Here is a 23,701-nt window from a genome sequence, read left to right on the forward strand (position 1 = left end):
GGATCCTTGGCATGTGGAATTGAAGGAACAGTTGCCTAATGAGTAGAAATTTACTTCTGGCTTTACTTGTCTCTGTTTTTATCCCCGTGTACTTGGAAAAAATAGTATTTTCTGGAAACCAGGCTTCTTCCCTGTTAGAAGCAAATCTAACTTGGAAAGGATGGGCTGGGGAAGGAGAACCCAGCTTTGGCTCTTTCTGGTTGTTGTTGCAGCTTACTGTCCTCTACTTCATTTATCAAATTATGTAATAACTAGGCAGGAAAGTGTGCAGGAAACACTATGTCCTGTTCCTTTAACCCTAAAAGTAGACTGTATTAGGATTTATCTTCTGACAGTGGGAAGGAAGTGTAAGGAATGGAGGAGCGGCATAGGTAAAGAATCCATGTTTCATTATCAGGAATCTAAAATTATTAGATGCCTTAGAAGGCGGTTCACGGTTATATGGGAAAATAGATTAATCAACAGGTTTTTTCTGTTTAATTATTTAGAGCTGAACATGTATGTGGATACTAGGTACCGTCTTTCCTGATTTTATTGCTGACCCCATTATCTTTCCTTTAAAATCAGATCCTTTGTTGACATATTTCTGTTTCAATTGATGTCACCCTTATTTTGCTGGTGACTGTTCACGAAACCTCGAAGGAAGACTCGAGTTTCTCCCCCTCCTCTTTACCCTAGCTCTGGTGATTTTTCTTCTTCTTACATACAACCCTTCCTCTCAATTCCTGATGTAGCCACCCTGGCGCAGGCTGCCTGCACTATTGAAATTAACTCCTAGATCTTCCTCCACTTCTGTCACTGTGCCTACCTCCATTTCACCCTTAGTTCATTGGTTTTGGGTTATAAGATTAATACTCTTAAAACCACATTTTGCTGTACTCACTTTCCTCCCTCCTAAGCTTGAGAAATCATAATTGGTTTCTACTGTTTACCATTCAGGTATGTGGGGAGCTCCTTTAGCTTCCACTTAAGCTGTGAGATCATCAAGGTGATCTCACTGATGCTAATAAACAAGGATATCCTTTCCTCTGATTGGGGGGGGGTGGGGTGGAAGGTGCTGTGCTTACAAAGCTTGACTGACCGAGGAGGTGCCCTTCTCATCTCTGTTGGCACTAACAAGAAAGAAGTGTGGTAGTGACAAGCTTGGAGGTATAGTAAGGAAATCTTTGAGGTCTACTGGAAGATTTGAGTCTCCTTGTTGAAGGCCTACAAGATGAGTATAAACTCCTTAGCTATTGTTCATGCTCCTTGACAGCCTGGCACCTGTCGTCTTCTCCAAGCTTGTTTTCCATTAATTACTTACAGGAGATTCCACTTGTAGCCAAAATGTTTTTGTTTGTTTTGTGAATACCAACATTCCCACTTCTACACCATTGATTATGATGTCCAGATGTCCCTTCTCCTTTAAACCATACAGTTTTTCCAGTATTCCCCCCCAAACCCTTCTTTGTGATCACCACTACCATATATACTATTGGAAGTTCTGAAATATAATACACATTGGTTTCTAATATCATTTTGTTCATTCAGTAAAAATTTGTTGTGTGCCTATTACATATCAAGTAGTATGCTGGGGATTCAACTGAAAAAGAGAATCTCCTTGTCCTTGGGAGTTTACATTTTCATGAGAGAAACAAATATACCACTGAGTAAGATCACGTAGGATTGAGAAAAGCCAGGTAAACTAATTTGTGATAGGGAGGGGGCAGTCAGGGAAGGTTTTCTTTAGGTAAGCGATTTTCAGAACTAAAATCTCCCAAAGTTTTATGGTGGTATGTTTTGATCCATGTTTTTAATATTTAAAGCTTATTTATTTATTTATTTGTCCCCTTGTTCTTAACTGTTAACTTTTGTAAACATTTATATCCCTAAATGGATGTGGCAACTAACTGGTTACTATCTTCTTAATAATAGCTCTCCGAATGTTGATCCAGGAAACACCTCTCAGCGCTCTTTAGACAAAATAAACCTACATTTCCTCACAGGTGCCACGGCCCTATTACTGATTATTCGAAATTTTTACACTGTTGAGTCCAAAAGAGCTCACAGATGGGCTGATCCAAAAAATCAAATTACTGGGGTTTTGTTACAACCAGATTCTGATTCAGTGGGGTGGGACAGGGACTGAGGTTTTATTTTTCTAAAAAGCTTCCTGGTGATGCTGAAGCTGCTAATAGATTGAATATGTTTTGAGTAGCAGAGTTTCAGAGTATCTCTTTAGAGTTGAAGAGATAAAGAATTAAGATAAAAACAGGTTGAAGGTATATTTTCTTCTATTTATATGGATGGATCCTGCAGTCTGTACATCCTAACTCTCATTTACTGTCAGTCATCTAAATCAACTAATTTCCCGGCTGGGTTGGGCTCCCATCCCTGAACCCAGAGACAAGCGAATCTTGCCAGTGATTTGACTAGAAAGCTTCTGTTCTCCACCCCCCCCAACCCCACCCCAGGGGTGAGTCTTCTCCATGTCATGGGGAGCTATGATAAGATATGCACCCACCTAATTGAGGTTGTGATATGATTCCCTGAGGCCCCCAGCCACTGAGTAATAGGAAGCCCCATCTTTACCAGAAGGAAGTGTTCCTTTTGGCATTCTGCCTCCATCCAACTAGTTTGTGTAACTGTCAGGCTCCAGGAATGGCTTCTGAGGCAAGTCTGTATCCTACAATGTGTAATCAGGAACTGGAAGAAAATTTATCTTCAGCTTTTAAGATTCCCAGTAGAAATTCTCATAACTTGTAGGAAGCTTGGCAGTTGAGTGACCTGCCCATGACCTGAGAAAGGAACCTGCTAGAGTGAAATGCAACTGTCTCTTTATTCTGCCTGAGTATTTCCCCTGACGATTTTCTGTGGATCTTTTCCTGACTCTTCTATTCTGCAGGTATTCTTTCTTTCTTTATTTTTGGCTGCATTGGGTCTTTGTTGCCGCCAACGGGCTTTCTCTAGTTTCGGCGAGCGGGGGCTACTCTTCGTTGCAGTGTGCGGGCTTCTCATTGTCGTGGCTTCTCTTGTTGTGGAGCACGGGCTCTAGGCACGTGGGCTTCAGCAGTTGTGGCACGTGGGCTCAGTAGTTGTGGCACATGGGCTTCGTTGCTCCACAGCATGTGGGAGCTTCCCGGCCCAGGGCGCAAACCTGTGTCCCCTGCATTGGCAGGCGGATTATTAACCACAGCACCACCAGGGAAGTCCTCTGCAGGTATTCTTGTTGACTGCAGACAGGAAAGCAGTTGCTACAGGCAACTTGTTCCTGACTCTTTACAACTAAAGCTAGAAAGAATTATTTCTGTTGCCTTTCTTGGGAACTTTCCTATGGAATTTCCCCCCACAGATTGGACTGCAACAGTGGCTTTTAGATTCAAGAGATCTAAAAAATGTTAGATCTGAGAAATGTTGTTGATGACAGGCTGGCGAGAAGCAGTTGGTAAATGGCCTGGTACAGGGGTTTTCAAACTTTAGCCTGTATCACTTAGGGGTCCTGCACCTCTAGGGTTTCTGATTTAGTAGGTCTAGAGTAAACTGGAGAATTTGTGCCCATCCTCATTCCTTCCCATGTCTTGTGATGTGCTTACATGAAAGGCAATTGGTGATAACCAGAGAGATGGGCATGGGCACATGTCCACAATAGTACATTATGATCATCATCATTACCTCCCAGTCCTTGTAGATTTGTTACTTGCTTTAAAAAAAAAACGAAAGCAAACCACTGAGGCCCAAAGAAGCAGCACCTCTTCTAATGTTGGAACATGAACATGGTTGGTAACCCAGCTCACCTCCTGTGAGGCTTTTTGGTTTGTGCTAGTAGAGACCTGATTGTCTAGAGTTAAGGGATAGGTTGGGGGCAGCTGGGAAACTTGCTCCTTACCCACCTTCCTATCACAGAAATACATGTTGGTTTTTTTAATTTTTAAAATTTATATAATTTTTAAAGGTCACTTTCCATCTACAGTTACTACAAAACATTTGGCTATATTCCACGTGTTGTATAATACATTTGAGTCTATTTTACACCCAATATATTGTACCTGCCCCCTGCCACTAGTAACCACTAGTTTGTTCTCTGTATCTGTGAGTCTGCTTCTTTTATGTTACATTCACTAGCTTTTTGTAAAAATGCATGTTTTTCAAGATGATCCATTTTAAACCCAAAAGTAATTTGGGTTTTGGACAACTGAGATAGGGAAAGGGAAGGGAGACTTTTGTTGATCTGACCCTTTTTATCCCTCCAAATCCCTTAGATGTGCCTTGCTTACATCACATAGTTTGTTTTTGGTAGCATTCCTTGTTCTCAAAGGTGACTAATGAGATGCTCTCTATTGCAGCAGTTCTGGAGCATCCCAGGAGGGACCCAATGATCTGGACCTTCATCTTAGTGACCTTCCTTCAGATGAAGAGGAAGTCATCAACAGTTCTGATGAAGACAATGTCAGCTCTGCTTCTAGTAAAGGGGAGCCTGACCTGCTGGAAGATAAACAAGTATGTTGTTGGTATTTAAATATTTCTACTTTTGCGTTTGTTGGCCTCTCAGGACACTCAGAAGTAATATTTATTAACATGATTTTATTAACATAAAATCCCTGTTCTAAATGTTCTGAAGTTAGATTGCAGTGATGGTTGCACAACCCTGAATATATTAAAAACCATTGAATTATACATTTTAGAAGTGCAAAAATATATTGTATGGAATGCAAATTATATCTCAATAAAGGTGTTAAAGAAAATTAAAAATCCTGATAAAGGGAAAATGATAGTGCTAAGTGGAAGATTAGTACAGAGTCATGCATATCATGTAGTCCTATGTACATCAGCCCAGGATGGGCCACAAATGTGGCTTTAGCCAACTAATAACTCAAGGAAAGAAGGTGATAGTTTCTAAAAGAAGAAGTCTTTGGTGTAGAAGCATAGGAAGAGACCTTCTTTTGTAACTTCTTTGATTTTCAATTTCTCAGTTTATACAGTGGGACTGTAATGTTGTTCTGAGGCTCAAACAGGATAATAGTTGCCAAAACACTTCGTAAGTCAAGAAAGTTTATGTACATTAAACATGTATAGGGCTTCTCTGGTGGCGCAGTGGTTAAGAATCTGCCTGCCAATGCAGGGGACACGGGTTCGAGCCCTGGTCCGGGAAGATCCCACATGCCGCAGAGCAACTAAGCCCGTGCACCACAACTACTGAGTCTGCACTCTAGAGCCCACGAGCCACAACTACTGAGCCTGCGTGCCACAACTACTGAAGCCCGTGCACCCTAGAGCCCGTGCTCCGCAATAAGAGAAGCCACTGCAACGAGAAGCCTGCACACCACAACCAAGAGTAGCCCTTGCTCGCTGCAACTAGAGAAAGCCCTTGCACAGCAACGAAGACCTAATGCAGGCAAAAATTAATTAATTAATTAATTTAAAAAAAAACATGTATAATATACTTCTATAATTGTGTTTGTGGTAGGTTGTATTAGTTTCCTAGGGAAGTCGTCACAAACTACCACAGACCGAGTGGCTTGAAAACAGAAATATATTGTTTAACAGCTCTGGAGATCAGAATTCCAAAATCAACATGTCGGCAAGGCCATGCTCTCTCTGAAACCTGTAAGGGAGAATCTTTTCTTTCCTCTTCCTTGTAGTTTGCCGGCAGTCCTTGGAGTTCCTTGGCTTATAGCCACAGCACTTCAGTCTCTGCCTCCATCGTCACGTGGTGTGCTCCCTTCATGTGTGTGTGTCTGTGTCTCCTCTTCTTGTAAGGACAACAATCAGATTAGATTAGGTGCCCACCATAGTCCAATATGACCTCACTTTAACTTACTGATTACATCTGAAACAGCCCTGTTTCCAAATAAGGTCACATTCTGAGGTCCTGGGGGTTAAGACTTGAACATTTATTTTGGAGGGACATAATTCAAACCATAACAGGTACTATATTCCATGGACATATAATGGGCATATTACTGATATGTGTCTAGATGCCAGTAACATTCCGTCATGAAAGTGCCAGACTCAGTCTTAGTAGGAGGAGAAAAGAAAGAAGATGTGCTGCTGTGCCCTTGTCTTAACTTTGTGAGGGAAAAGCAAGCTGATGTTCAAAAAGTTATTCCTGGAAAGATAAAAGTACCACCATTAAAGGAAGAAAATTACCCCTGCACCACACCTGTGTGTCTGTGCTTATCTATGTGCAGGTTATTACATTGAATCTTCAAAATCATCCTAGGATATAGATCTAACATATGTACTGTTTTTCTCCTTTTCACATGAAGAAAAGGAGTTTATAACTTGCCTTGTGCAAGTAACTTGCCTTGGAACCTCCTGAAGTGAGGTTTTTAACCAAAATCTGTCTCTGCTAATAACTTGGTGTAAGTCCCAGAATCTGAATGATTTTTTTTGTTTGTTTGTTTTTAAATATTTATTTATTTATTTGGCTGCACCTGGTCTTAGTTGCAGCACGTGGGATCTTTAGTTGAGGCATGCGGGAACTTTAGTTGTGGCGCATGGATCTTTTAGTTGCACCCTGCGGGATCTTTAGTTGCAGCCTGCGGGATCTTTTGTTGTGGCATGTAGGCTCCTAGTTGCGGCATGCAGGATCTAGTTCCCTGACCAGGAATCGAACCCGGGCCCCCTGCATTGGGAGCACAGAGTCTTAGCCACTGGACCACCAGGGAAGTCCCCAGAATCTGACTGATGTTGGTGGAACACGTTTGGGGTGGGGGTGAATAGCCATGCTAATTTTTTTTTTTTCTCCAAGTTTTTAGTTTTATATTTTTTGGTCTTTACTTTCAGTGCTTAATAAATGATTGTTTAAAAATGAGATCTATTCATTCTGCTTCATTGTGGCTAGGATATCACCACTGTTCACCCCTCCTAAATATTGACTTCCCTGCCTTTTTTACCCCCAAATTTTCTTTGTAAAATAGCTCATCTGATATATACACTCACAAAGAGAGGCGAAAACCTAAGAGAATATTGTTTTTTAGAAGTTAATCATGTGTCACCTCATTTTGGGGATAATTTAATGATAAGGAGATGTTTCTCAGGCAGATCTGGTTGTTCAGTTTTTTGCTTTTTAGTAGAACTCTTGGGTAATATAGCAGAGGCCTTTTATGAATTCTCTTTAAAAGTAATGGATAAATTTCACTGAATTTTACTTGTAGTGAACAAATATGAAAAGAGGAGAACAGAGTTAAGAATTTACAAAGCTGGGTCTGGGCTGTTATCAGGAGATCGGAACATAAAACTGGATTTCAGATCAAAGGTTCTGTTTTGGAATTTGTTTGAATTATTTTATGGCCTTGACAAAGTAATTTCATTTGTGGTCCATGTTTCAACTTCCATGACTGTCTACTTTAGGCAGATGCATTTATTTAACAGGTAGTCTCCTTTGAAATGCGTTGTAATTTAAGTGAGGACTTTCATTAACTGAAAAGTTAAGATACCAAATAAAGCCTCTCTCGCGCAGTTTTACATCATTGTTTGACTTGGGTCAGAATCGTTGTTCTTACAAGTTGAAGTTAATATAGAGCTTTTTATTTTGTTTTGGTTATCTTTGACTTTCTGTTTTGAAAATGATTGTAATCCACTGAATCATTTTCTGATAGTGACTGTCCTTCTTTAGCTCTGTAGTCTTCCTACTTTAAAAGGTAAAGTAGACAGGGCTTCCCTGGCGGCGCAGTGGTTGAGAGTCCGCCTGCCGATGCAGGGGACACGGGTTCATGCCCTGGTCCGGGAAGATCCCACATGCCGCGGAGTGGCCGAGCCCATAAAGTAGACAATAGAATACACAGATTCCTAGAATTTTAGAATTGCAAAAGACCTTAATCATCTAGTCCAACACCCTACCCTTTTACATGATGAAATAGCTATAATGAGCTTTTCGTTTGTTTCAGTTTACATATTCATGTTACTCAACACATATTCAGAAGCAATGTGCTCTGGTCTTAGATTCTGAGAAGGTGGCAGCCACCCTTGTACACTTGCTTATTCAGGCATCTTAAGTGCATAGTGAACCAGGTGCTGTGCTCTGCACAGAAGGGGGCAAGGGTGAATAAGATCACAGACTAGAGAGAATCCAGATGTGTCAGCAACTAAACGCAGTCCACTGGGTTAAGCCCTAAAAGTTCTCCACTAATAAGAGAATAATCTTGGGACTTCCCTGGCAGTCCAGCAGTTAAAGACTCTGCACTTCCACTGCAAGGGGCACGGTTTCAATCCCTGGTTGGGGAACTAAGATCCTGCATGCTGAGCGGTACGGCCAAAAAAAATTTAAAAAAAAAAAAGAGGGAATAATCTTGTCATTTGGGGATGGTAGGGAGAGAATATCAAGGCAGCCTTCATAAAGGAGGGATCCTTTGAGTGCCTGTCACCTTAAAGGATGAGTTGAAATATGCCAAGCAGAAATCTTTGGGAGAGGGGGAGGTGGTGAGGAGGGATGTTGAAGCAGAAGGACAGACATGTAAGGGCAGAGCACACTTGGAGTTGCAACGTGGTTGCAATTTGGCTGGATACACAGTGTGGAGGAGTAGGAATGAAACTAGTGAAGATAACTAGACACAATGTGGAGTGTCTTCTAAACATAGCAAAGAAAGTTCAGTCTTTGTTGCCCATAGGTGATAGGGAGCTGCTAATGTAGCTCAACCTGAGAACTAATGTGATTATATTTGCATTTTAGAGCTAGTACCTCTGGTGGCAGTGGAGAGAATGGGTTACAGTGGGGTAAATCTAGAGCAAGGAAGCCACTTCCTAGGTTACTGCAGTAATGTAGGCAAGAAATAAGGAGGCAATATGGAAGGAGAGGAAAGGATTAATAAAATATTCAGAAGCACAAATCAACAGGGCTTGATAACTTAATTGTGATCATAGAGTGTGGAGAAGAAGGTAGAATCCAGGTTTCTGGCTTTGGTCAGTAGGTATATACAGTACGTAGCAACGAGTGACTGAAGGCCATCAAATGCTGTATTCTTTTTTTTTTTTTTAACATCTTTATTGGAGTATAATGCTTTACAGTGGTGTGTTAGTTTCTGCTTTATAACAAAGTGAATCAGCTGTACATATACATATATCCCCATATCTCCTGCCTCTTGCATCTTCCTCCCACCCTCCCTATCCCACCCCTCTAGGTGGTCACAAAGCACCGAGCTGATCTCCCTGTGCTATGCGGCTGCTTCCCACTAGCTATCTGTTTTACCTTTGGTAGTGTATATAAGGCCGTGCCACTCTCTCACTTCGTCCCAGCTTACCCTTCCCCCTCCCCATGTCCTCAAGTCCATTCTCTACATCTGCGTCTTTATTCCTGTCGTGCCCCTAAAATGCTTTATTTCTTATGAATCTTTTCCTGATTATGATTACACCACTCGCTGATTATGATCCTTCCCTCCTTCAAGATATCAGCACATTTCATAGTTGTCCTTATGTATAGTTATTTGTATATATGGTTTGATCCCTTGTTCACTTCTTGAAGGCTGGAGCTATTTCTTATTTATCTTTAATCTCCTCTTCTAACATCTACTTTCATGCCCCGTTTCAGAACTACGAAATCAGAATTTCCAAGACAGTTACCTAGGAATCTGAAATTTAAGAGCTGCCTGGTGGTTTTAGTGATCAGTAATGTTTTCAGACAGCTGTAGAGCAGTGAATTAGCTGACGGTGGAGCTGTTTTCTACTACTAACCTTGCTATCAAATTATGGATATTGAATTACTAACGTCAGATTTTTAAATGATGGAGTAAAAATGGTACATTCTTCCTTTTGGGAATGATCTCAGAATAACAAGGAGGATAAGAAATATAAACTCTGCCTTCAGTGATGTTAGGAGACAGCTAAAACCCTAAATCACAATATGTGAGTAAGGGCTACCATGAGGTTCCAGTTTCTCCATATCCTCACCAATACTCGCTATTTTCTGAATTCTGATTATACCATTCTGTGGGTATGAAGTGATATCTCATTGTGGTTTTAATGCATTTCCCTGATGACTAATTATGTTAAACATCTTTCATATACTTATTGGCTCTTCTTATATCTTCTTTAGTGAAATGTCTATTCACCTCTTTTACCCATTTTTAACAGAGTTTTATTGAATTATAAGAATTTTTATGTATTCTGGATACAAAATTCATGATTTACAAGTATTTTTTCTCACCTATGGCATATCTTTTTATTTTATTTTATTTTATTTTTGCGGTACGCGGGCCTCTCACTGTTGTGGCCTCTCCCGTTGCGGAGCACAGGCTCCGGACGTGCAGGCTCAGCGGCCATGGCTCACGGGCCTAGCCGCTCTGCAGCATGTCGGATCTTCCCGGACCGGGGCACGACCCTGTGTCCCCTGCATTGGCAGGTGGGCTCTCAACCACTGTGCCACCAGGGAAGCCCTGTTTTTATTTTCTTTATGGTATCTTTTGAAGCATAAAAAATTTTAACGTATGACGTTCAGTCTATCAATATATTTTTTTTAATGGATCATGATTTTGGTGTTGTATCTAAAAACTGTTAGCCTAAACCAAAGTCACAAAGATTTTCTTCTAGAAGCTTTATAACTTTAGGTCTTACATTTAACTCTATGATAAATTTTCAGTTAATTTTTGTATATGGTGTCAGGTAGAGTATAAATTCATCTTTTTGCTTGTGGATATCCAGTTGTTCCAGCAATGTTCAACCATTTGTTGAAAATAAAGAAAAAACCCCCAACTATCTTTCCATTGAATTGCCTTGACAACTTTGTCAAAAATCCATTGACCAGGGACTTCCCTGGTGGCGCAGTGGTTAAGACTCTGTGCTTCCAATGCAGGGGGCCAAAGTTCGATCCCTGGTTGGGGAACTAGATCCCACATGCATGCCACAACTAAGAGTTCACATGCCACAACTAACGAGCCTGCAAGCCGCAACTAAGACCCGGGGCAACCAAATAAATAAATAAATACATTAAAAAAAGAAATTAAAAAAAATCCATTGACCATAAATTTAGGGGTTTACTTCTCTCAATTTTTTTCCTATTGATCTACACATCTGTCTTTATGCCAGTACCTACCATTTTTTTCCCCAAAATTTATAATCTCAGCTTCTAGAAAAGAAACACATACTATATAGTCACCACTCTCAGTGCTGCCTCTGAATCACTGTCACCCTTTGTCTCACTGAGTTGCCATGCAACACCTGAGATCTGAGATATTTAATGTTTAAATATCAGAATTTTAAGGTTGAAAGTTCAACACTCTAATTTTACAGATGAGGAATCTCAGGCCCACCATAGTTGTTCTCCTAAGTTAAAGTATTGTTGTCCCCTGCTATAATATCTGCCTAGGGATAACATTATTATAGAGTCACTCTGCACAATTCTCTTTAACCCAGGCCCCGGCAGAGCAAGGTCCTGAAGAGGGGGGAAAAAAAAGGTTCAGAGTAGAGTGATAAAAAGAGGAAAGGAAATAAAAGGTAGATGCCAAAAATAAAGTACATCTACTTGAAAATTTTGTATAGAGCTGATATACATTTTAAGTGGTTCTACTTATTAAATGTTTCAGCACCTGTAGTGTGCCTAGATTTATTTAAAGCTAGTAATAAAACCTCCTCTTGACCTTTAAGGGACCTCACATCATTTGAAAATGGAGTGTGCAGTACCAAGGCTTCAGTTTTTTCGGTGGTTTAGGTTTCTGTTTTTAATTTTTAATGCATTTCTTCTGGCTTTCTAATTTTTAAAAGGCATACTGTATTTTACAAATCTTAAACTTCCTTCCTAGCTACAGACGACATAGAGAAATCATTATAATAGTTAGAAAGCATTGATTTGCTAAAATATTTTGCAAAATAACAGTTATCTGTGTGTGTATATGTGTATGGCATACATAGCCATGGTTATTAGTGCATGACTGATACATGGTCTTTAAGATAAGGCTGTGCTTAGGACCCCTTCCTGAGGAATGTTATCTACATGTCATTTAAAAGGTAAGTGAATGGAGTTGTTCAGTTGAGCAGAATTTATCCAACCTGTTAGTAACAATCATTCAACAACCTGTCTTAGAAAAGAGGAATGAATGGGGGATAGGGGTCAAATTCATCTATCTAATTGTCCCTTTAAAAAATAGAGTTTGGGAGCTAAAGTCAAGTAGCAAGGCTAATTAGACCAGACTGTTACTCACTCTGAATTAATAACTGATTGTTCTTTAAAGATTATTTTTGGGGACTTCCCTGGCAGTCGAGTGGTTAAGACTGCGTGCTTCCAATGCAGGGGCACGGGTTCAATCCCTGGTCAAGAAACTAAGATCCCGCATGACGCGCGGCATGGCCAAAAAAAAAAAAAAAGATTATTTTTGTAAGTAGTTGATTTCATAGCTTACTTTGAATATTTTTTTGGATGACAATACTTATATTCTGATGGAGGGTTAGGATTTCTTGATATTGTATGTAAATGCTTCTGTAGTAAAATATGAAAACATGGAAGCAACAAATGCACACTGTGACGTTAGTGTTCACTCCTGGAGAAGGAGGGGAACTTTAATGTTATATATAATAATTTGCTTCATAAAAAGATTTAAACCAAATATTGCAGAATGTTTGGATTTGTAAAATCTTGAGGGGAGAGGAGAGGAGATATACGTGGGTATATGTGTAGCAGTGAATGTTTGTAGGGACATGCCATGATTAGCAGTAGATAATGAAGAGAGATTCAGTGTGTAATAGGATTTCTTGGATAGATACTGGGAAATCTGTGTTCTCGTCCCAACTCTGCTAATAATCAACTTTGAAGCTTGGCAAATCCCTGTTTTAAATGGGTGTTCTTTGGGATTCTGCTCTTGGTCCAATTCTCACTTTATATATTCCTTGTGTTTCATCTCCTTCACTTCCAGGACTTCTACTACCATGTTCGATTCAGTGGTTTTCGATACGCTAAAAAAAGAAATCTAAAAATAAAGTTCTTATATTTTATATCTATATCTGTGTGGCTTCTTATGAGAATAGAAATGATTATAATTTAAAAAACCTAAATTTTAACGTGGTGTAAAACCTTGAGGAATCCTCTTCCTATTTACTCATTTAAATGTCACCAATGCTTTGAGTTAATAAGTGTTTTAATGTATACAGAACATAAACAGACATACTTTAAAAAATCATTAAACTGTAATTTTCAGAAGAGCTTCATTCATTGTTAAACTGCATCTATTTCTTTTTAATAATAACTTTTTCTTAACATCTTTATTGGAGTATAATTGCTTTACAATGGTGTGTTAGTTTCTGCTGTATAGCAAAGTGAATCAGCTTATACATATACATATGTTCCCATATCTCCTCCCTCTTGCATCTCCCTCCCACCTTCCCTATCCCACCCCTCTAGGTGGACACAGAGCACTGAGCTGATCTCCCTGTGCTATGCGGCTGCTTCCCACTAGCTATTTTACATTTGGTAGTGTATATATGTCCATGCCACTCTCTCACTTCGTTCCAGCTTACCCTTCCCCCTCCCCGTGTCCTCAAGTCCATTCTCTATGTCTGCATCTTTATTCCTGTCCTGCCCCTAGGTTCTTCAGAACCTTTTTTTTTTTTAGATTCCATATATGTGTTAGCATACAGTATTTGTTTTTCTCTTTCTGACTTACTTCACTCTGTATGACAAGCTCTACGTCCATCCACCTCACTACAAACAACTCAATTTCATTTCTTTTTATGGCTGAGTGATATTCCATTGTATATATGTGCCACATCTTCTTTATCCATTCATCTGTTGGGTGGACACTTAGGTTGCTTCCGTGTCCTAGCTATTGTAAATAGTGCTGCAGTGAACATTGTAGTATATGACTCTTTTTGAATTATGGTTTTCTCAGGGTATATGCCCAGTAGTGGGATGGCTAGGTCATATGATAATTCTATTTTTAGTTTTTTAAGGAACCTCCATACTGTTCTCCATAGTGGCTGTATCAATTTACATTCCCACCAACAGTGCAAGAGGGTTCCCTTTTCTCCACACCCTCTCCAGCATTTATTGTTTGTAGATTTTTTGATGATAGCCATTCTGACTGGTGTGAGGTGATACCTCATTGTAGTTTTGATTTGCATTTCTCTAATGATTAGTGATGTTGAGCATCCTTTCATTAAACTGCATCTATTTTTATACATTGGTTCTGACACTGAAATTCTGGAAACAGGTAAAAACAATTTTTTTTGCAGATAATGAAGTAAGGCAAGATAGGGGTAGGGGATTAAGAGGAACAAACTACTATGTACAAAATAAATAAGCTACAAGGATATATTGCACAGCACAGGGGATATAGCCAATATTTTATAATTCCTTTAAATTGAGTATAATCTATAAAAATTTTGAATCACTATGTTGTACACCTGAAGCTAATATAATATTGTAAATCAACTCTACCTCAATAAAAAATTAGGTTAATAAAAATTATAAAGGCTTGGGGGCAGCGTCATGAGCCAGCAACCTGTACAGTCACACAGGGCCCTCACTTTGTTTAATGCTCTACTGTCACAATCTTGATATGCTTAATAATTTTGAACAAGATGCCTACATTTCACTTTGCATCAGACCTGCAACTTACGTAGCCAATCCTGTAAAAACTGAAGCATACAAAAGATTCCCTCATCCTCACACCTCCTAATCCAGCCCCCCCCCCCCCCCCCCCCGCTGTGAGTGACTACCGCTAATAATTTAGTTTATCCACTTGGAGGCTTTTTACAATAGGATGCACATTCAAGTGCATACATTATCATGCTTAAGTCTTTCTCTAAAAACTGCTACATTGAAATCTACACAAAGTCACTGTGTGCTGGATCTTCTTGGAAAACACCATAATCCAGAAGGCTACAGACTTTAAAAAAAATTTTTTTTTCTTTGGCTGAGCCAGGCCACACAGCATGTGGGATCTTAGCTCCCGACCAGGGATGGATCCTGTGTACCCTGCAATGGAAGCACGGAGTCTTAACCGCTGGACTGCCAGGGAAGTCCTAAAATATTTTATTTATTTATTTATTTTTGGCTGTGTCAGGTCTTAGCTGTGGCACGTGGGATCTTTCCTTGCGGTGTGTGGGCTCCTCTCTAGTTGCCGTGTGCAAGCTCCAGAGCACGTGGGCTCTGTAGTTGAGGCACGAGGTGGGCTTTCTAGTTGCGGTGCTGGGGCTTAGTTGCCCTGCACCATGTGGGATCTTAGTTCCCACCAGGGATGGAACCCATGTCCCCTGCATTGGAAGGTGGATTCTTAACCACTGGACCACCAGGGAAGTCCCCCTAAAAATTTTTTTAAAGTGGCTCTAAAAATCTCAGGCATAAGAAGTTGATACTGAACTGCAGTTTCAGATTTTATATTGGTGTGTTTGTTTTAAAGCATGTTTTACTTAAAGCTTTAGGGAAATAGCTTAAGTTTCAGAGTATTAAGATACCTATCTCTAATGAGATTTCACTTTCTAAAATCTAGTAAAATAAACACTAAGCCTCTCCTAGGCAAGTCAAGAATGAAAATAAAGTTTATTCATCAGTTAGGCTCAATTGGACAAGGGATTCACTAGTGGGTGTATAGGATTATTTGGGGCTGTATTTAGTTTGGTGAAGGGGAAAGGCAAAGGATTCTTAGAAGTAGCTACATTAAATGGTAGGAGCAGAATGAGCTCACAGTTGTTCATGAGACCTTTTGTTAGGGAACTTAGGTAAACTATGTCGTTTAATCCTCCTGACAACCCTTGCCAGAGGTGGTATTATCTTCATTTTACAGATGATGAAGCTGTGGCTCAGGTCTCAGAAACTTTCCTAAGGTTACAAATAACGTATGGCAGAGCAGAAACCGAAACTTCTATCCTTGCAACTTACAGTTCATGTACTTTCCACAGCCTCACTCTCTCTAGAGGTTTGTTCGTTCACACAGTAGTTGTTGACTGCCTACAGTGTTCTAGGCATAGATGCCAAGAAGGTTAGACCAGCAGCAGGACTTGCAGGAGACTTACTGGGGCAATTGCCTTGAGGGGAAAGAGGGAGAGAGGGAGGGAGGAAGCAGGAGTGGTAGGAAAAGCCTTTGACTTCCCTGCAGGTGTGGCCTCTGCTAGGAGAGAGGGGAGGAGGGACTGGGGGGGGAGCAGCCTCAGGCCAAGGCAGTTCTGAGAAAGTCTTGATCAGGCTGCTAAGGGGTCTGCATCAGGCAGGGGGGCCTGGCTCTAGTACCCTTTCCTGGTCAACCTTGCTGGGGGCAGCCTGCGGGACTCGTGGCCTGATGTTCTTGCTGTGGTGACTCTGAATGTGCAACAGCTAGAGGCTCTCGGTCAGCCTGGCTCCCTGCAGCAGGTTCCCTTGACGGGCTGTCTGAGCGGGGCCACCCCCGTGGCCACCACATGCAGCGCTGTTCTATCCTGGTGGGGATGGGGAAAGACTGACAGTGTGAGGAAGCAAATGGATACAAAAAAAAGAAAAAGAAAAAAAAGAAGGTAGTCCTTTCCTTGATGCTCAGGTAAGCAGATGTGCTAGCATCCTAGCCATGATTTCAGTTTAGAAAAGAAGACGATTTCACACTGTTACTATTATTATTTTTAGAGACTTAAACATTGGGTAAAACTTTGAGATAATCTGAGAGTTCACTTCCTAAATAAATAAATAAGAATTAGTCACTACCATTATTTTTTTCCTGTCATTTTATTAGTGACTGACTACTGGACTGTCATGGTCACTTTTTACCCTTATTGTGACATTGCCTTGTCCAACTGCACTCTGTGTAGCACAAAATAACTGGGTCCTGGTATTGTCAATGCCAGCATGAATGTAGAGGCCTCTTTCTAAAACCAGATCTGACATTTCTTCAACAGAAACATCAGTGCACTTTCCTTCTAATGGCAGCAGTCATAATTTTCACCTTACATGTAGTACCTGAAATTTTATGACTCCTTGTTCCTTGTTTACTCTCTTGCCCTTCACTCTGTAAATGTAGTGTTCAGATCTTTCACCAGAATAGAAATGGAGAGAAACTCTTCTCCTTTCCTCTGCTGCCCTGGAGTCAAAGCCAGCTCTATCAGTGTTTAAATGAAAACAACTACAACAATAATCTCTCATAAATATTGAGACCTCATTCATAATCACCTCTCTTTTTTTCAAAAGTGTACATTTTTTGTCCCTGCTAGAGCTTTTAATTTTCACACCATACAATACATATTAAAATATATTCTTTTCAGCTCTTTAGAATAAAACTGCCTTGACTGTAAGAGCATATTTCTAAAAGGGATTTTAAGTAAGTTGAGAGTGCCTGTGGCTGTTGGCCTGTGTGTGGTATAGACTGTGAAGAGCACTTTTCAGATGGCACTTAGGTTGCCTGATTTAGAGTGGCTTTACTAAGGGTGAAGTGCTCTTATACATGCCTATTGAATCTTTCCTAATCTTAAATTACTTGTGTGCACCCCAGGAACTCACATCATGGGATATCTGTAGGCTTCAGTGGCTGCAGAATGTGGCTTCAGTTTTGAACCATTGGACAGTATGCCCCACCAGGGCTCTGGGGCTCCTGGGGCAGTCTATCAGTCCACTGTTGATAGTGGTGAGGATTACCGATTGCTCTCAGCAAATCGTGTATCGTGGTTTAATAACCACATCTAAACCTCCACGTTTGCCATCTGAGACATTATATAGTATGAAATGTGTTCTAATTGAAACCTGTAAGTATCAGAGCTTGAATGTACGTCTAACTAGCTCCAAGCTGATCTTCATTATCCTTTTATGAGTTCATGTTTTCTTAATGCACTCTTATCACAGGGTGAAGATACTGGGATGAAAAGTAAAGTCCATCATATTGCCAAGGAGATCATGAGCTCAGAGAAAGTGTAGGTATCCAGTTTCCAATTCAGAAGACTATTTGTTTCCCCATTGACTCATTTAAAACATGTCTCATTGCTGTTTTTTACAGGTTTGTGGACGTGTTAAAACTTTTGCATATTGTAAGTATCTGCTAATATTTTCTTGAAGTCTGAGACTATCCACTTTTACATCTTTCCCTGTCCCTCAATATGTTCAGCATAATTAACTTAAATATATTTAAATTAACATGTATATACATGTATGTGCTTTCTAATACATGATTATATTTTAAAATTCACACATATGTGAAGAGAGAAATTTTCTAAAATGCATTAATCTCATGTATGTATAGTATACCCAGATGATTTCTGAAACATAGAGCCTTTATATCTGTATTTCCAAAGTCTTTAAACTTTCTATCTTCATAATAAAGAGTTATTAAAAGGATAATATTTCTTCTTGGGCATTTTGCAGAAGTTGTCTGCTACAGTAGAATTTTGCACAGCAATGGGTAAAGAATGTCATGATCAGTGTTTAAAACTGTTCTAACTGAACAAGCTCCTAGAAAGACACTTAAAATAGACATTTTTACAACTAACTTTTTAAAGTTCTGTTCAGTTTTTTTAATTGTGAACTTGAACAAACCTGTTGGGAAACAATTATGTGTCTGAATGCATATTCATTTTTCTCATGCACTCCTTTGTACCTGCAAGTTTTCACAAGTTTCATTACTCATTGGCAGTTAAAATGCTTTTAGTGTTACTTTATTTTAATTATATTTGGGCAAGATATTAAGACTTAACAAAAGAAAAGGTTGAAGTAGAGGAAACAGTAAAAAAAGAAATGGAAGTGACTTGAATTACCATCCAAGAAGTTTACTTATATGGTAATTATTAACATCATATTAAACTGAATTGCTGAAAAACAGTAGGTTTACAAAATATACACCCATTTATGTCTCTGCAAAGAGTATGATTTTCAGTGTTTTTTTTTAATAGATATATAAACATGAAAAATGGGTTATACTTAGAGGTGAGATCATTCACCAAATGATCCCCTTGTGCTCTGCACTTGATCCGATAGACACGTGGAGGCCTAATTCCTGTGTGAAAAATCTCTAGCTTTGGAAATTTTTTCTTAAAAATTTCTTAACATTGCTAATTTGTTTTGAGAAGTTATTTTCCCATGAATAGTTCCTCATATAACTCTTGACTATATTGGAAATTTCCCTTTTAAAATTCATATATATATATATATATATATATATATGGCAATATTTGGTCACCCAGAGTTATTGAAAAGCATATTGTCAATTCCAAAATTAATGATAAGCTTGATAAATATAAATGACTTAGCAAAATAAACTCCATATACATTTGCTGTTATGCCCCAACCTTCTCTATTGTACAAGCAATTGCAGGGGGAGAAGAAAATGCTAAACTGCTGTTTTTCTGGAAAACTTAGAACATATCTCTAGGATGAGCAAACTGTATCTATTGGACATATTTTCTGATAGACATGTTTAAAATACAAATAGGACCACTCCAGGGAAATTTTAAGCATCTGCAAGTGAATGAGTAAACTTGTAGAGGCAAAAACTTGCTATGTTTAACTTCACTGTTCGATTTGATCAAAACTTGCATACGAATAACAATTTATAGACCACACTTGGAGAAGCATTGGCTTAGTAGATTGTATTTCTTACCAAGTATGTGAATTTTAGACAATAGTTTGGGGAATTTCCCGGTGGTCCACTGGTTAGGACTCTGCACTTTCACTTCCAAGGGCCCAGGTTCGATCCCTGGTTGGGAAACTAAGATCCCACAAGCTGCGTGGTGTGGGCAAAAAAAAAAAAAAAGTTTGACCTGTTAGGTCTAGCTTTCCTCATTTGTAAAATGGGGATAAAAATACCCATCTCTCAGGTTGTGAGGAATCAGTGGAATAAAGTATGTGAAAGAACCTGGTATTGTGCAATATATGGTAGGGTCTCAAATTGCTGTTACATTTTCTTCTTCTTCTTCCCTTATAGAGCATCAGTGAATGGGAGGTATTCTTTTTTTTTTTTTCAGTACGCGGGCCTCTCACTGTTGTGGCCTCTCTCGTTGTGGAGCACAGGCTCCAGACGCACAGGCTCAGCGGCCATGGCTCACTGGCCCAGCCGCTCTGTGGCATGTGGGATGTTCCCAGACCGGGGCACGAACCCGTGTCCCCTGCATCAGCAGGCGGACTCTCAACCACTGTGCCACCAGGGAAGCCCGGAAGTATTCATTTTAATATTACCAGGCAGTAGACTTTCACGATTCTGTCCCTTTCAAATGCCCTTATCCCCCCGTATTAAAATTTCATTTTAATGAAGGAAGTTCTGATTCCAGTGGGTAGAGAAGCAATTAAAAGCTTTACCAGTATGTTTATTTGATTTAAAAATATATATATATATCCTGGTTCTTACCTATATATTTTTGGAGCAAAGCATAAGCCCTATAAAAATAGACAATTAGACCAAAATATTTCCCTTATCTCAGATCTGATTGATGGCCTTGGCCTCTTCCCCGCTGGTGTTGAACAGAGTGAATCATCCATAACCCACCTTGATTTGCACATCTTGAAAACCTCCTAAGCCTATAACGTAGGAGTGAGAGTAGGTCATCTGCCAACCTCATGTTAACATCCTGTCTGGTATGTGCAAATGTTAACTCACTAGAGCCCAACATTAGCGGGTATCTTAACAACCAAGCATTAAACAGGTTCTCAGCCATTACTAGGAGGGGTTTGTCACCAGGTTAGGATAATGTGGGTGAAGCCAAAAGCATCTTGTTTGTTTCAATCCAGCACTCCCACTATGCTGCTAAGGCTCATATTTACTCTTCTACCAGAAGTACCCCATAAAGGTAGCATGTGGGTTGTTTTAATCCTGAGCACTCCTGCTACCTGATTTCCTCTAAATGCATTAGCTTCTGTGTTATATGATAGAATATGACTGCTTTAAAATATCTAACAGGCTTTAGATAACCCAGTGGGTATTTTTGGAAATCGGCCAGGTATCCACGTGGCTTGGGAGAAGCTATTGTTTAGTTATATATGATTTCCCATTAATAGTCTTCCATATTAGAGACTCTAGAATAGCACTAATAGATCTTTCTGTGAAACAGAAATGTTCGGTATCAGCACTGTCCAATAGAGTAGCCATACTTTAAAAAGTTTAATATATCAGAGTAGTTTGTTAACATTTTATAGATCACTTTAATATGTTACTGTAGCTCACTATCACTTCTTTGTTTTGAATTTCCTGAACCAGGTGCTATAGCTCATAAAAGTGTTTTTAAATCTAATGAATTTTATCATATTACATCGGGAGGAATTAGATTTGGGTAGAGGTTATGTGATTTAAAATATACTTAAGGTTCTAAGAATTAGTGCACTTAGCTGAGGGCTTTGATTCTTCTGATGTTTGTGAGAAAGAATTGGGCCTGCAGAGGCAGTAGCAAGACTATAAGTAATGTTTTATATGGTCCTCACTCTGCAGTACCTACCATGAGCTCTTGGACTTTGACCTGGATTTGAAAAAAGGTCCAGTATACACATTGTCTCTAAGTCAATGCCCTGTTGAGTCCAGAGAAAAAAGAGATTCTTAAAAGGCAGTCTTTCCCTTTTCAAAATAGTAGTGCCATCCATATAGCTGCCAAAGCCAGAAAACTAGGATTTGTTCTTCATTTCTCCCTCTCACCTCTCCAGCCGAACTATCAGCAAACCTGCTGATTCTATTTCCTCTTTACTGCTACCAGCCTAGTCCAGATAGCATCTCATACTCAAAACAGCACCAGCCTTTTAACTGGGCTTCCTATGTCCATTCTTACCCCCCTTCAATCTGTTCCTTAAAAGATTTTTTTCATATAAAATATTAGGAGTGATTTTCTTAACATATATATATTAGATCATGTCACTCCCCTGCTTAAAACTCTTTAAATGGTTCTCATTGCATTATATAGTAAAAACCATGCTATTTTCCAAGTCCTGTAAGTAGGATGACCATCTGTCCTAGTCTGCTTTTGACCATCTTGGTTATTGTCTTAGCATAATCTTATTAATAGAGCTCCCTTTTACTGTCAAAAATGATCCAGTTTGGATAGTAAATTATGGTCCCCCCTGCCTGTAAGGCGCTCTGTGATTTGGCCTTTAGTAGTGAGGTGAAATGTTGGTCAAAGAGAGAAAGGCATTCTCTCACTTGCAGACCATGTTCTGGCCATACCAGCCTCCTTTCAGTTCTTAGTTCAGTGCTGAGGTTATTTCTGCTCAGAGATTTTGCCAATGCAGTTTCCTGGAATGTTCATCCTTCCTTCCTTTGTTCATAGCTAGTTCTTTCTTTATCCTTCCAGTCTGGGCTCAATGTGACTTCTTCAGAGAGGTCTTCACTGACATCCTTTTCTCTTCAACTTTCCTGTGTTTCTTTTCTTCTTGATACTTCATATGTTTTGTATATCTGTTTGTTTACTTGTTTGTTTTTGGTCTCCTGTACTAACATGTAAGCTAGGTGAGGGCAGACATCCTGTATCTTCAGAGTCTCCCATCATTCCTGTTCAGTGGAAGGCCCCCAGTAAATGTTAATTGAATGAATGAATGGGACTAATTGGTTAGTGGTTAAGAATTCTGCTTCTGCCACTAACTGTGTGCTCTTGGGCAAGTTAATGAAGCCTCGTTTTCTTCTGGAAAATATAATAACCACATAAAGTTGGTGTAATGGTTAAATGTGATCATACAAAAAACTGTTAGGGGGCTTCCCTGGTGGCACAGTGGTTGAGAGTCCGCCTGCCGATGCAGGGGACACAGGTTCATGCGCCGGTCCAGGACGATCCCACATGCCACGGAGCCGCTGGGCCCGTGAGCCATGGCTGCTGAGCCTGTGCGTCCGGAGCCTGTGCTCCACAACAGGAGAGGCCACAACAGTGAGAGGCCCGCGTAACGCAAAAAAAAAAAAAAAAAAAAAAAAACCCCGTTAGGCACCAATTAGTTTTAGCTGCAGGCTAAGTGGAGGTCCTTCAAGATAAAGTGCTGTTATTTAGAATGTTATGTCAGTTAAAATCCATACTATTTAGTTTTAATATTATCTTAGTAAGCTTTTACTAAAATCAATCAAAATAGAATTTGTTCCCGAAAAATAGCCTACTAGGTTTCTTCTTCCATTAGAAAGTAAGCTCCATGAAAGCAGGGATTTTTATCTGTTTTGTTTATTGGTATCGTACTAAATTAGTATGTTAAATGAATGATAGGAAACTGATGAATAATACTTGGTTTGGTGAAACTCTAGTTGTTTATATTTCTTCTCCTCTTTTGTAGCAGAAGTTGTCCAATGCAGAGGTTGCTATTATATTGTATATAAATGCCATTTTCCAGATAAAACAACTTAGACATCTAATATAATTAAGTACAAATGATACAGTGTTTTTTTGCTTTTGTTATCTTATTTGCTTTCTGATGGGAGACCGGTTTAATAGACATATCTATAAGCTTATTTTTTAAATGTCTAAATAGCACGATTTAAAATATATATTTTGAAAGAAAATGATTAGAGACTTTAGGTCTTTTTGACAAAGATGGGCTGGTTAAGCAGTAGGTAAGTGGTACTCGTAATGAAGCATCTTTGTTCTACCAATTGCCTTAGACTGGGATATACGTTACCTTGAAAATTTGAGAGACTCCCAATTAAAATCCATAGAGTTAGAGGCAAAACTACTTGGACATTCAGATGTCTGTTAGTAAATAGAATATATCTTTTTTTTAAATGCATTATAAAAGACTTCCTTGGGCTTCCCTGATGGCACAGTGGTTAAGAATCCGCCTGCCAATGCAGGGGACACGGGTTCGAGCCCTGATCTGGGAAGATCCCACATGCCGTGGAGCAACTAAGCCTGTGTGCAACTACTGAGCCGGCGCTCTAGAGCCCGTGAACCACAGCTACCAAAG

At 39.6% G+C, this 23,701-nt stretch overlaps 1 protein-coding gene across 3 annotated transcripts in view; it reads left to right on the forward strand.

Moving 5' to 3' along the window:
* FGD6 (FYVE, RhoGEF and PH domain containing 6) overlaps positions 1 to 23,701 on the forward strand; it is a 109,124-nt gene that overhangs the window by 34,587 nt on the left and 50,836 nt on the right. Inside the window, exons 3-5 of one of the 3 annotated variants that reach the window (XM_019918631.3) lie at positions 4,326 to 4,476; positions 17,702 to 17,769; positions 17,853 to 17,883. In XM_019918631.3, coding sequence (XP_019774190.2) covers positions 4,326 to 4,476; positions 17,702 to 17,769; positions 17,853 to 17,883 — 250 coding nt within the window. Of the gene's footprint in view, positions 1 to 4,322; positions 4,477 to 17,701; positions 17,770 to 17,852; positions 17,884 to 23,701 lie in introns of all 3 variants that reach the window. The other 2 variants (XM_019918630.3, XM_073788339.1) reach the window with 2 other exon arrangements.

Source organism: Tursiops truncatus, chromosome 11 (genome assembly GCF_011762595.2).
Source record: "Tursiops truncatus isolate mTurTru1 chromosome 11, mTurTru1.mat.Y, whole genome shotgun sequence".
In the NCBI taxonomy this organism is placed as follows: domain Eukaryota; kingdom Metazoa; phylum Chordata; class Mammalia; order Artiodactyla; family Delphinidae; genus Tursiops; species Tursiops truncatus.